General features: G+C 38.4%; 1 protein-coding gene across 1 annotated transcript in view; it reads left to right on the top strand.

The window, feature by feature from the left end:
• Window positions 1-1,541: 1,541 nt before the first annotated feature.
• Window positions 1,542-12,546, top strand: part of LOC139966680 (uncharacterized) — a 29,443-nt gene continuing 18,438 nt past the window's right edge. Inside the window, exons 1-13 of the mRNA XM_071969957.1 lie at window positions 1,542-1,850; window positions 3,508-3,683; window positions 4,986-5,104; window positions 6,061-6,188; window positions 7,379-7,542; window positions 7,787-7,890; window positions 8,432-8,544; window positions 8,761-8,952; window positions 9,558-9,703; window positions 10,726-10,868; window positions 11,032-11,180; window positions 11,711-11,842; window positions 12,335-12,466. Coding sequence (XP_071826058.1) covers window positions 1,760-1,850; window positions 3,508-3,683; window positions 4,986-5,104; window positions 6,061-6,188; window positions 7,379-7,542; window positions 7,787-7,890; window positions 8,432-8,544; window positions 8,761-8,952; window positions 9,558-9,703; window positions 10,726-10,868; window positions 11,032-11,180; window positions 11,711-11,842; window positions 12,335-12,466 — 1,789 coding nt within the window. The 5' untranslated portion in view covers window positions 1,542-1,759. The remainder of the gene's footprint in view (window positions 1,851-3,507; window positions 3,684-4,985; window positions 5,105-6,060; window positions 6,189-7,378; window positions 7,543-7,786; window positions 7,891-8,431; window positions 8,545-8,760; window positions 8,953-9,557; window positions 9,704-10,725; window positions 10,869-11,031; window positions 11,181-11,710; window positions 11,843-12,334; window positions 12,467-12,546) is intronic.

The following is a 12,546-nucleotide window of genomic DNA, read 5'->3' as shown; positions in this document are numbered from 1 at the left end:
CGCATCAAATGTTAATTTCAAAGGTTTCTCAGTGCACAACTATTGCGGGAGTAATTATATCCAAAGTTGAAGTTTGGAGTTCCCACGTCGTGTTATATTCCATAGCATGTATAGCTGCATTTAATAAAGTGCTTCTTTCGCATTGACCGAGGAAGGCGGTTGGGTGGAGGGGGAGTGGGGTAGGTGGGGAATTAGTGTGTTGGGTGAGATGCAGAGAGAGGGGAGATGACGTCTCAGAAGTGGGTTTCATCCTTAATGCTCCGAATTTTGATTTCACAACTAAAGCAAAACATAATTTGGGTGGTTATGTGTGGCAGTGGGTTAGATGAGGTGGGGGGGGGGGGGGTAGGGATCACGTGTATGTAGATTCTCTGGTAGCTAAGTCACGTCTTGCGTGATAGAGTTATTTGCCCACAACATCCAGTGGCATAGTGTGAAATATTTGGGTTTCGTGAGAACTCTAAATGTTAACAATTCTCCAAAATGCAATGGCAATGAATGAACTCCCCACCCCACCCCCGCCCCCTCCCTTCATTTATCGTGTCATGAATCAAACCGGAAAAGCCACAGCCCACTATCGATTGAACTCATTTTAACGTTCTCCTTGTAATACAAGGACCAGAGATTGAGAGATTGAAAGAGAGAGAGAGGTGGAAAGAGAGGGAGAGAATAAAATGACATGAACTGTGTAATGACTTGGTTAAATATGTGGAAGTACCCAGACAGAAATAATAATGACATGACTATGTAATAATATTTTAGTTCCCTCCGTCCCTTGTCTACCAATCCCCTTTCATCCATCTCTTTGTGATCACCATACTCATTAACCTGTCTGTATTTTGTGCGTTTTTTTGTCCCTTCTGTTACTGTTACTTGTCATTTTAGCAATTGAAGAAGATCCTGCTAGGATCGAAACGTCAGGCCAACTTAATTTTACACATTTTCCTACACAGGCTCTCTAGTGGATAAGCAGTTTGCTAACAGTTTTTTTTAATTTTTTTATGTAATAATATGAAAGAAGAATATATACAAGTAAGGTTCGAATGTTTAATTCATGTTGAAGAAGTATTCTTTCATTGTTTTTTACTCACAAACCGAAAGTATAGGATCTTTGCCGTTATGGAGACGAGCGCTTCTACGAGCTGATTGGAGGGATAAAGATCACGTGTTTTAATCTCCCAAAATGTACCGGTGCGGACACAAACCCCCCCCCGGAAAATTTCCAGGGAAGAGTATCCGTAGGACGCCCGGCCACTATTCCCTTTCACACCGGCAATACGTGTCAAAGAATACGAATGCATAATCTAAAATGTGAAAGAAAGTGACCCTTTTTCTCTTCTACTTACAACTCACACCATACTTTGAATTGTTTTTGAAAGAAACCAACGAACTATATAGTCTAGCGTGAAGGCCCAATATATAATATAAACAGGAAAAAAAAAGTATACAAAATAACAATATAATACCTTGTACCTCGTTACAGGTCATTGCTTACAGAAACACGTGAGGTCACCAGTGTACGAACACGCCCTGTAATCGTTTTCGGGAAAGGCAAGTCACGAGTACTTTATTCCCGACCAACTTGCTGTTCACAGCATTTCAGCATTACGGGGAGGAGGAGGCCGCTGATTAATCGTGTAAGAACTGAAGGATTATTTCGGACGATTTGTTATGATTAGAAAGGTTTAGCCACTTTGATCTGGATATAGCCACTGTGGAGGGCACGATCAGGCCCAGATCTGATAATGCAACCACCGAAATGAAGGCCCAGTGGATCTTGTGGATGGGCTATCGATGGAAATGGAAAACCTTATTCGTTATCATCACTCTTTTACTTTCAGGGGCTCAAGGTAACTTTTCCCAATTTTTTTTTTTTTTATTCTTGTATCAAGAGTAATTTAATCTAATCGATATTTTTTATATATATAAATATTTCTACCTATGTATGGAATACAAAGACAGCGTTAACATGCCTTGCTGAACGAACATTCTTTAAAAATGTAAAAATAAAAAAAACTGAATTTCAAAGTTACCTCAACCAGAAAGTTTTCATGTAACCATTATAATCATACCAATCGAAGTCATGAATCCTGTTTGTCACAATACTATTAGAATAGACTATTGTGAAAATCGGAAGGTATCACGCAACGAAACGATGCATTTCCCAAGCGTTGGGTTTTTGTAAGTACACCCACCTGGCCCACAGTGATGTGGTGATGTGTCATAACATTTCCTACGCGGAGGTCAAATGCATGGTCGCAGTATAGGTCAGTGTAAATTTTGATTCTGTATGCAATGTGCGAATTAGTATAGAAGGGAAAATATGTTAGAAATAAACAGTATTACATAATTTAAGGAGGCAATGATCTCAGTAGCATAATTGTACCCAGTGGCGGAGCGTCCATACATTCAGGGGGGGGCGGATGCCCCACCTGACGGACTCAAATGGACTGCTGGCGCCCTTTACAGCTTTTTTATCTGTTTTTACTTATTCGCGATCATTGACTTTTTTATTGCGCTCTCATCTACCTATTGAAATTTGTCACATTTTGTCGGTGTAATTTTCTGACAAAATGCTCTAACGGCTATTTATTTTTCGTTTATCTGCAAATTAGCAAGGCCCAGATAGGGTCATTCCGGCGATCTAGGGAGTATGTTTACTCAAAAAAATTTCCTACGCTCCGCGCCAACCTGTGGTGGCACTCCGCTTAGATAGTGTCGAAAGCGCACCTACAGACCATTCTCGCCCCCCTGACTAATACCCCTAGCTCCGCCACTGTTTGTACCGCTGTATATAACATCATGTAAAAGATGTCCCAACAAATACCGTTACTCCTAACTCTTCAGAGTGATCAGTTCCGCAGGGTATCACAGCATTGTCAGTTTTAGAAAGAAATTATCTGGAAAAACATACGGTATCTTAACACATCGAGAGAAGGGTTGGGGAGGCTGGGCAGTCGGGATGGGGAGTGTGTGTGTGTGTTTGGGGGAGTGGGAGGGAGCACGATAGCAGGTCAATGGATGAAGATCTCTACTCCAGTTCATGCCCTTGCTCACCCACCCCCACCCCCACCCCCACCCCCACCCCCACCTCCACCTCCACCCTCTTGTTCTCCCCAAATGTGCTATAAAATAGAACACATCTAGCGACGAGGGAGGTTACATTTCATTAATAACGGTCTTAATAGCGGTCTTAATATTATTGAATTGGAGTTACGTATATGTGTACTTTGGTGTCTCAAAGCGAGAAGCTGTGGAGGGGTGGGTAAGGGGGTTTGGGTTAGGTGAAGGCGTTCCCTGTCAAGTAGGTGGAATTTTATATCATTATCATTAATATTATTTAATTGGGATAATTATTCATATTCCAAGTCCCTATTGCTTCCACTTCTCACCTAGATCGAAAACTCCGATGAAAGCACCGTTTTCAACTTGTCTTAAGTTATTGTTCTATCTTTTTTAGAGATGATTTATCATGCAATAAATGGAGAGAAAAATAATCTTTTTCAGGACAATGCCCAACGAATTTCATCGACATTGACACAAACGTTAACATTGAAAGATGTGTACTTGTCAGTGAAGCAAATGTATTGGTCTCGAATTTTGCAGAAGCGCGTTGGACTTGTCAAAATGCAGATCCATCTGCAGATCTCATCACTTTTACCAGTGTTGATTTGGGACTTTTGGTGAGTTTTAAATATTGTAGAGCAAGTACATAATATGATTTACGTATAGGGTAACCTCTACAGCATGTTGCAGTATAAGCTGGGATATAACAGAGGAATCGAACACAAATCGAGCCAGTTGAACCTCTGCATAGAAGAAAAGCCAGCAATCGTACAAAGGACAAAATGAACAGACAAATAAAAAATGGATTTTCCAACTCATTACAATTTATATATATTTATGCACACACACCCTCACACACACAAATAAACACACAAATATATTTATATATATATATACATAAATTTACATAAATATATATATAAATATATATATATATATATATATACATACATATATATATACATATACATAAATATACATATATATATATACATAAATATGTATATATATATATATATATATATATATATATATATATATATATATATATATATATATATATATATATATACGTCACTTAAATATAGCAGAAAATAATATGTGAAAACAATTGAACAGTTGCTACTTTTTGGATGTTATTTAGGACTCACAAACAAAAATTCTTCTTTAAATATATGGAATAGACGGAGCTTAACAAGCTGTCGTACGGGTCAGATTTCCCTTGTGTAGCCGAATACGGTAATCCCCATTTTACTTCTATTATATGACTGTTGTATCCTCCTAGAGAAGTTGTTTTAGTATCAGTATTCATAAGCAATCCAGTAGTCTTGATAAGTCATAATGTCCAATAAGAAAAACACAAGAAGATAGAGAAAATAGTGACGGTATTCTAGACATTCAGCTTGAAAAGGTTCTAAACCTCCGCTCCTCTAATGCTAAATTGATGATGACATCGGCTCCTCAATATAAACCAAAATGTTGGTCTATTTTTCAATGATTTACAAATCCTATAAGAACTTCAAAGAGGACGCATTCTTCACCATCGTCATATTAACAACAGAGCGCCCTTGAATGACCTCATTCCAATGTGTAATTTATTGTGAATATGTTATTATGTGGCAATAAAAGTATTAATATTTTTGATGTTTGTGTCGCAAAAGATGAGCTGACTTAAGTGACTACAATCACCTTAGTTCATGAGCCTCAGTTGCTTAAAGAGACTCTTCTCAAAAGCTTAATAGCATTAAAACAATACAACCTGCATTGATAGCTGTGTATATATGATAACGGTCTTCAACATATCAAATGTAACTTAAGGTTCTTAAGGCATCCTATCAACCATCTTGTCTTCATTGGAGAGAGATCTGTTGCTTCCGATATCTGGTGAATAATTTCTTTGTCATTGTTTACCTATCCAGGTATCAGCAACTACCTTTACGAACACGCAGGCCTATTACGTCGGCCTTACCGATGCATCGATTCCAAACGCTCCTGAATGGGTTATTGACTGTAAACCATATAATACAGTTTTTCAACCGTACGTACAAAAAAACCTCAATTAGGGGACTCAGGGAAATTTATGGGATTAATCATAAGGATGATGATGATGATGATGATGATGATGATGATGATGATGATGATGATGATGATGATGATGATGATGATGATGATGATGATGATGATGATGAAGAAGATGCTGACGATGATGCTGGCGATGATGATGTTGATGATGATGATGATGATGATGATGATGATGATGGTGGTGATGATGATGATGATGATGATGATGATGATGATGATGATGATGATGGTGATGATGGTGGTGATGATGATGATGATGATGATGATGATGATGATGATGATGATGATGATGATGATGATGATGAAGAAGATGCTGACGATGATGCTGGCGATGATGATGTTGATGATGATGATGATGATGATGATGATGATGATGATGATGATGGTGGTGATGATGATGATGATGATGATGATGATGATGATGATGGTGATGATGGTGGTGATGATGATGATGATGATGATGATGATGATGATGATGATGATGATGATGATGATGATGATGATGATGATGATGATGATGATGATGATGATGATGATGATGATGATGATGATGATGCTGACGATGATGCTGGCGATGATGATGTTGTTGTAAACATAACATTGCCCTGATCACGACCTTGGCCCCCAATGCCCAATGTTTATGGTTAATTAGTTCCAATTTATAAGAACGGCAGGGGTGAAAGGGTGGCAGCATTGGCCCTATCGTTCGGTTTTTCGTGCTCTGATTTCAACTTGGATCATATCTGCTAGATTGACTTTTAAAGAACTGAGATGACAGTGTTAAGGTATGGCATAATCCCCCACCCCCTTTTCTCCCCTCCCCACCCCTGCTCCTTTTCTTCTCCGATATACGAATCCATTCTCACTGAGTAAACTGATGTTATTTTCACGTTTTCTTTGTGAATTCTACAGTACCACTAGAACCGGGGGGCCTTGTTCACCGCAATGCAACTGTTACCAAATAGCGGACGGTGAATTTGAACAAATTGATTGTACAGCAGCTGATCTTCCTTACATCTGTGCCTTGTCACAAACCGAAGGTAAGATCCTAGCATTAATTAGGAAAAACAATAAGGTTTTATCCCTGTCTGACTTGAGGATACCCCCCTAAGGTATTATCCCTGTCTGAATTGAGGATATCCTCCTAAGGTATTATCCCTATCTGAATTGAAGATATCCCCTAAGGTATTATCAATGTCTGAATTGAGGATATCCTCCTAAGGTATTATCCCTGTATGCATGGAGGATATCCCCCTTAGGTATTATCCCTGTTTGAGTTGAGGATTTCCTCCAAAGGTATGATCCCTGTATGAATTGAGGATATCCCCTAAGGTAGTATCCTTGTCTGAATTGAATATGACCCCTAAGGTATTATCCCTGTATGAATTGAAGATATCCTCCTAAGGTATTATCCTTGTCTGAATTGAAGATATCCCCTAAGGTATTATCCCTGTCTGAATTGAGGATATCCTCCAAAGATATTATCCCTCTATGAATTGAGGATATCCTCCTAAGGTAGTATCCCTCTATGAATTGAGGATATCCTCCTAAGGTATTACCCCTATATGAATTGAGGATATCCCCCTATGGGAGTATCCTTGTCTGAATTGAACATGATCCCTAAGGTATTATCCCTGTATGAATTTAGGATATCCTCCTAAGGTATTATCCCTATCTGAATTGAAGATATCCCCTAAGGTATTATCAATGTCTGAATTGAGGATACCCCCATAAGGTAGTATCCTTGTCTGAATTGAGGATATCCTCCTAAGGTATTATCACTGTCTGAATTGAGGATATCCCCCTTAGGTATTATCCCTTTCTGAATTGAGGAAAACCCCCTCAAGTTGATATCTCTGCCTTTATTTACAACAATAGGGAGGCTTATACCCTGCCTTTAAATTTATATTGATCAGAAAGTATAACCGTTACCAGACGTAGAAATGCATACAACAAAAACAAAAACAAAACTCGAATGCATTATTGCTATCATTTGTGATATCATTTATTAAAGCAACAAATAATATGCCAAAACTTCAAGTGATTTTTTTTTTAATATAATACTTCGATGATGGCTTCAGCTCAATTCTTTCATAAGCTTCTATAAAATTTAGTTCAGTCAAGAGGACATGCACGGATCAAATTAAATTTCTTATTTCCCTTTATTGTTACTTTAATGTTTTCACTTTTTCCTCTTGAGTAATGCTTCCCCTCCCCTATTTTGCATCAGATTTTCCACCAATATTGTGTCCTACCGGCTGGGAGCCCATAAAAGACCGTTGTTACCTATATGTAACAGATTCGGGAACAGCGCGGAACTTCGATGATGCTGAAACATTTTGTCAAGCTGGCGGAGGAAACTTAGCTAGAGCCAATTTTTATGACTGCAACTTTGTAAGCAACAATAATACAAAAAATAAAAGTAACGATTAAGAACCGGAACATCCACATTTATTTATATGTCTCTCACATTGTCTCTCAGCTGAACAAAATACACAATTCTACATTAATTAATGGTACATACGAAAGGCATACTTGAAAGGATAATAATCAAGATGTTAACATGTGAGCCAACGAACTCCTAATTTGTGCATGTAAATCATGTTCTGATACTGTTTTGTTTTTCTTTTTTCCCTAGGCTCAAATTTTAGCCAACAGACCAACAGATGCACTATACCTTGTTGGTTTACGGGGCCCAGAGGAAGGGCTTGAGTGGCGAGACGGCAGTATTCCAGAACTTATGTGAGAATGAAAAGATAGGGTATTGCTCGAATTTGGGAATACAAGAAAAACATCCTTCATGAAATGTGCATGGTTGCTTTTAATACCCATTTATATGTTTCCCAATTAAGCATGCGGCGGAGCACCCGTATAAGTTGCCGTTCCCCTTTTCTGGATAGCGATGCACTTTTATCGGCGTATCATTCAGCCGGAATCCCTTGACTTATAGCTAAAAGATTGTCAGTCAGGCAACCAAATGATCATTTATTTGAGTTGCATGTATTTAAAGCATATTTTGGAAATAACCTTACTAGTCACAAGGAATTCTCAAAAAAATGTTGGGCGCCTACAAATATTCTTTTTTTCGCCCAGATGGTCCTTACATTGGCAAGCTGCTTCCCGCTCTGCGTATGTGTAAGTGGTTTTGACGCATGCCTCGACAGTAAGTGATTAACACAAATTCAGCGACCTTCCTATATCTGCAGATTAGGGGTTCTTAATTAGATTATTCGAATATCAATAATTATGACATATGAATTATTCTTCACCTCTTCTTTCGCAGTATTGCTACTGGTGGAGTTGGTGACTGTTACCAACTAGGTGATGACAGCTTAAGAGGAGATTTACAACGCGTCGCCTGCACAGTACTTCAAGAGAATTTCATTTGTGAACGAGGTCGGTATTTATTGCAAAAGAATATGTAAGAATATATTATATATTGTATATTGTATATTACATATATGTGTTTATGTATATATATATATATATATATATTTATATGTATATGTATATATATATATATTTATATATATATATATACATATATATATAAATATATACATACATATTTTAACCATCTCTCTGTTATTTATATAATGCACCGTTGAGCAGATGCTCTTGTCCCAACAACGGCCGGATTCCCTACCACGGATGGTACAACTGAGGGGAATCCTACTACAGAAGGCACCACTGAGGAAACGGGCACCACTGGAGTAATGGGTACTACTGGGGTAACAGGAACTACCGGGGTGACAGGAACTACAGGAGTAACTGCAACGACTGATGGTGCAACAACGGACCAAGGTAAACGTTTGAAAACATTCGGCTGACGCATGATGTATTACTATATGGATAAACGTCAACATACAGTGGTGAAACAGCGTTGTAATGGAGTTTACCCTTTGAGTTGTATATGCTTACTGGAGTTCTTAATTTCATATACAAAGAGTTTGATCACAATCAATCATAACTAGGACGTGCTGTTAGATCAAGACAAGCACACAGAACAAACACATAAAATGAACGAGAGTGACATATATTGATAAAGACAACAACAACAACAAAAGGGGGGGGGGGAATGAAGGAGCAAACTAAGATTGTTTATGAACCATTGGAATATTCTTTTGAGTATGAATACGGTAAACTGACAATACATCTGTCTGTTGGTATTCAATATGAAGAAGAATGGAACAGAAGTGGGCTGTAATGGGAAGGAGTGGGGTGAGCTGGGATTTGGTGGGATGATGTGTTCTTATTTTTTTTTGTTTATAAACAAACTCATTTAATAAGCCCCGTTCTGTAAAATAAATCCCATTAAAAAAAACTGAAAGAAATTGTGAAATTATCGATTCGTCTTTGTTTCGTATCCACCGTTGAATTCTTTCGTTATTGTATTTCATTTGATGCAGGTCTATGCTGCCCTTCCGGAACTACTGAAGTTGGCGACAGATGCTTTGCTGTCATGGAAACGGAAGCGACGTTTATTGAAGCCGCTCAGAGGTGCCAGGATTTTGGAGGACTGCTTGCTCGCATAAATCCCCCAACAGGGGTCAACGTAAGAATAACAGCACATTATCTCAATATATATATATATATATTTATATATTCAAAGTATCTCTTTCGAGATCCGGCTTTAGGAATCACTAAATGATTTCGAGTTGGTTAGAACATTTTACCTCCATGGTTAGAATCATATTTGATCTCTAGAGTTAAGGCAAAATATGTCACCAATACAGAACTAGTATTGCTCGATACAGATGACAAACGCCTACAGTGGAATTACGACCTTTCTTACCGGTTTCGAACCTCTGGACATACACTCAGCGTCCATAGCCTAGTGGTTCGGGTGTCCGCATATAAAGCGGGTTGCCCGGGATCGAATACCGGTTGAAGCTGGAAGCTTTGGCACTGTTTTGGATTTTCCAACTCACTACGATTTCAATTATAAATATAAGTATAAATGACTAGCGAAAGAAAGGAGGAAACTTGTATGGTTAAATTCACCTCAAATTAAATATGCGTGGATAATTTGCTATAGTCATACTACCTCATTAACATTCATTTTTCCCTTATTGTTGCCATAAATGATTATGTAAGCTATTGTTTCAGAACTGAACGTTTGTGCTGGCATAGTTCTGTCGTTATTTGAAAGAAATCAAATAAAGTACCCAACGTCAGCAATGACATCAACACTTGTATCAGATATAAAATTGCTAGAAATTTTCAAAACACTCTTTCTGTTGGTCACCTCCCCCCCCCCTCCCCCCCCCCACAAAGCAGTATTGACGAAAGAGGCATTCTACGTAAAGTTGTTTAAATCAAAATGTAGAAACAATTGGATTTTCATCTTTCTTTAATTTTAAAAAACTTGAAACAGCAGAAAAGGCAGAGGAGTAGAGACGATGCATGCGACAACTGTTAATTGTTAAAGAAAAACGGGTGGTGGTGGTGGGGGAGGAGGAGGGAGGGGGAAGAGAGAGTGGGTGCCTCTTCCATTGATATTGGTCTCCAACTTACATTATATTTGATTGGCCAGCTGCTCTTCTTCTATGTAATCAATTTATTTTCCTTTCTTAGCAATTTCTTATTGACTATTTCACTGCGAACCCAAGCTCAGCTACCGCTTGGATTGGTCTGACCAGAACACAAGCCGTATCTCCTGAAACGGTAGATACATTTACTTGGCTAACAGATCAAACTGAACTTATACCAAGTGAAGCGTAAGTTTCATCATCTCGTATTTTTCTTCCAATATCGCTATCGATAAAAAAACAATTATTGGTAAAGAAGAGGGGGATGGGGGAGGGGTTAAAGGAAGGCAATGTCTAAAAACACTTAATGTAAATTTCATGTAAATTACAAGTTTTTTCCTTCTCTTTCTAGATTTTGGGCTTCTGGACAACCCTCTGGAGCAGCTGGTGTGAACTGCGCTTTAGCGGTGAACTCGCCAGACTCTGCAGATTGGTTCCTCGCTAACTGTAACACCCCGGCACGTCCCTTATGCCAATTTGAGAGAACCTTCGATTGTGCTGGTGCGATCCTTTCCTCTTCTCTAGACTATCGATTATACTAGAGTTAATCAATGTCCATTGTTGTTATTTGTTTCTTATTGAATGTATTTTTTTTTTAATTTTGCTTGGTCCCCCCAACTTTCACATCGATCATAATGGCGACCTTCTAATGGCTGATGTTGTGGCCCAGGACGGGGGGGGGGGGGGGATGGGAAGGTCTATACAGACAGGGAGAAGGTATCATCATCTTCATCTGTCAAAGTTTATATTAAGTCGCAAATGGTGTTATATATGAAGAAACTTCAGCAACTTATGATCACGGATCTGTCTACTTACTATTACTTCCCTTACAAATGTGCGCAATTTTCTTTTTTTTTTCCTACCGAATGTTTGGGTTGTTCCTCTAATCTATTAAAATGATTCAATGATTCTGCTGCAAAAATTTGACTATTTTCTTAAAGTCAAAAAGACTTTTATTGGACGTATTGGCGTTTTTTGCTATAATGTTTCGAATGAATGATTATTCTTGGCATTTGACTTTTCACTTGTAGATGACCCATGTTTGTCCCAGCCATGTGTTGCCACGGGCGCTGCAATCACGTGCTCTTCTCCTGGTTTTGGTACCGTGGAATGTGTCTGCGATACTGGCTATGGACTCGCATCTCCATTGGGCCCTTGCGTTGGTAAGACATCATCAATAAAACTTGATTTCTGCCTGAATCTTCAAATTATTTTTTTAAAATTAAGAACAAAATCGACATCGAGCGGCGGAAGAGTATTGAAGTGGGGAAGGTGAAATGGGAGGGGGCAGGGGGGGGGGGGTTGGAGGGGAGAGCATTGGCGCATTTAAATTGGGAATTGAGATGCGTGACTTTGAATTGAAGGAGCAAATCACAAAATAGACCCCACAACATTCCTAGAGATTCAATTTCTTCACAAATTCCGTACCACAAACTTCTTTGTGATTTCGAACATGGCATGATTTTATTGTCTTACATAGATCTTCACTCATAATGACTTAACGTACCCCCCCCCCCCCACCCTTTTTTTATTCTACAAATATCAAGTCAGCACATTAATGAATAGATGAATAATATATATATGTGCAAATGATTCATTTACGTAGTTAACTGTTACATAAATACACACTGAGATTATATGTTTCCTCCATTCAGATATTAATGAATGTGAAATAGGTACAACATGTGATACGCTAACGCAAGATTGCGTAAACAACGATGGCAGCTTTATTTGTAACTGCAAAGATGGCCTTACTGACACGGCGAACCCTGGCACATGCATACCAAGTGAGTTGAAATATAAGATAATAAATTTACTTCGTTTTACACAGCATATATATATATATATATATATATATATATATATA

Source organism: Apostichopus japonicus, chromosome 4, assembly GCF_037975245.1.
Source record: "Apostichopus japonicus isolate 1M-3 chromosome 4, ASM3797524v1, whole genome shotgun sequence".
In the NCBI taxonomy this organism is placed as follows: domain Eukaryota; kingdom Metazoa; phylum Echinodermata; class Holothuroidea; order Aspidochirotida; family Stichopodidae; genus Apostichopus; species Apostichopus japonicus.
The sequence above is the reverse complement of the archived record's forward strand: the minus strand, read 5'-3'. Positions and strand labels throughout refer to the sequence as shown.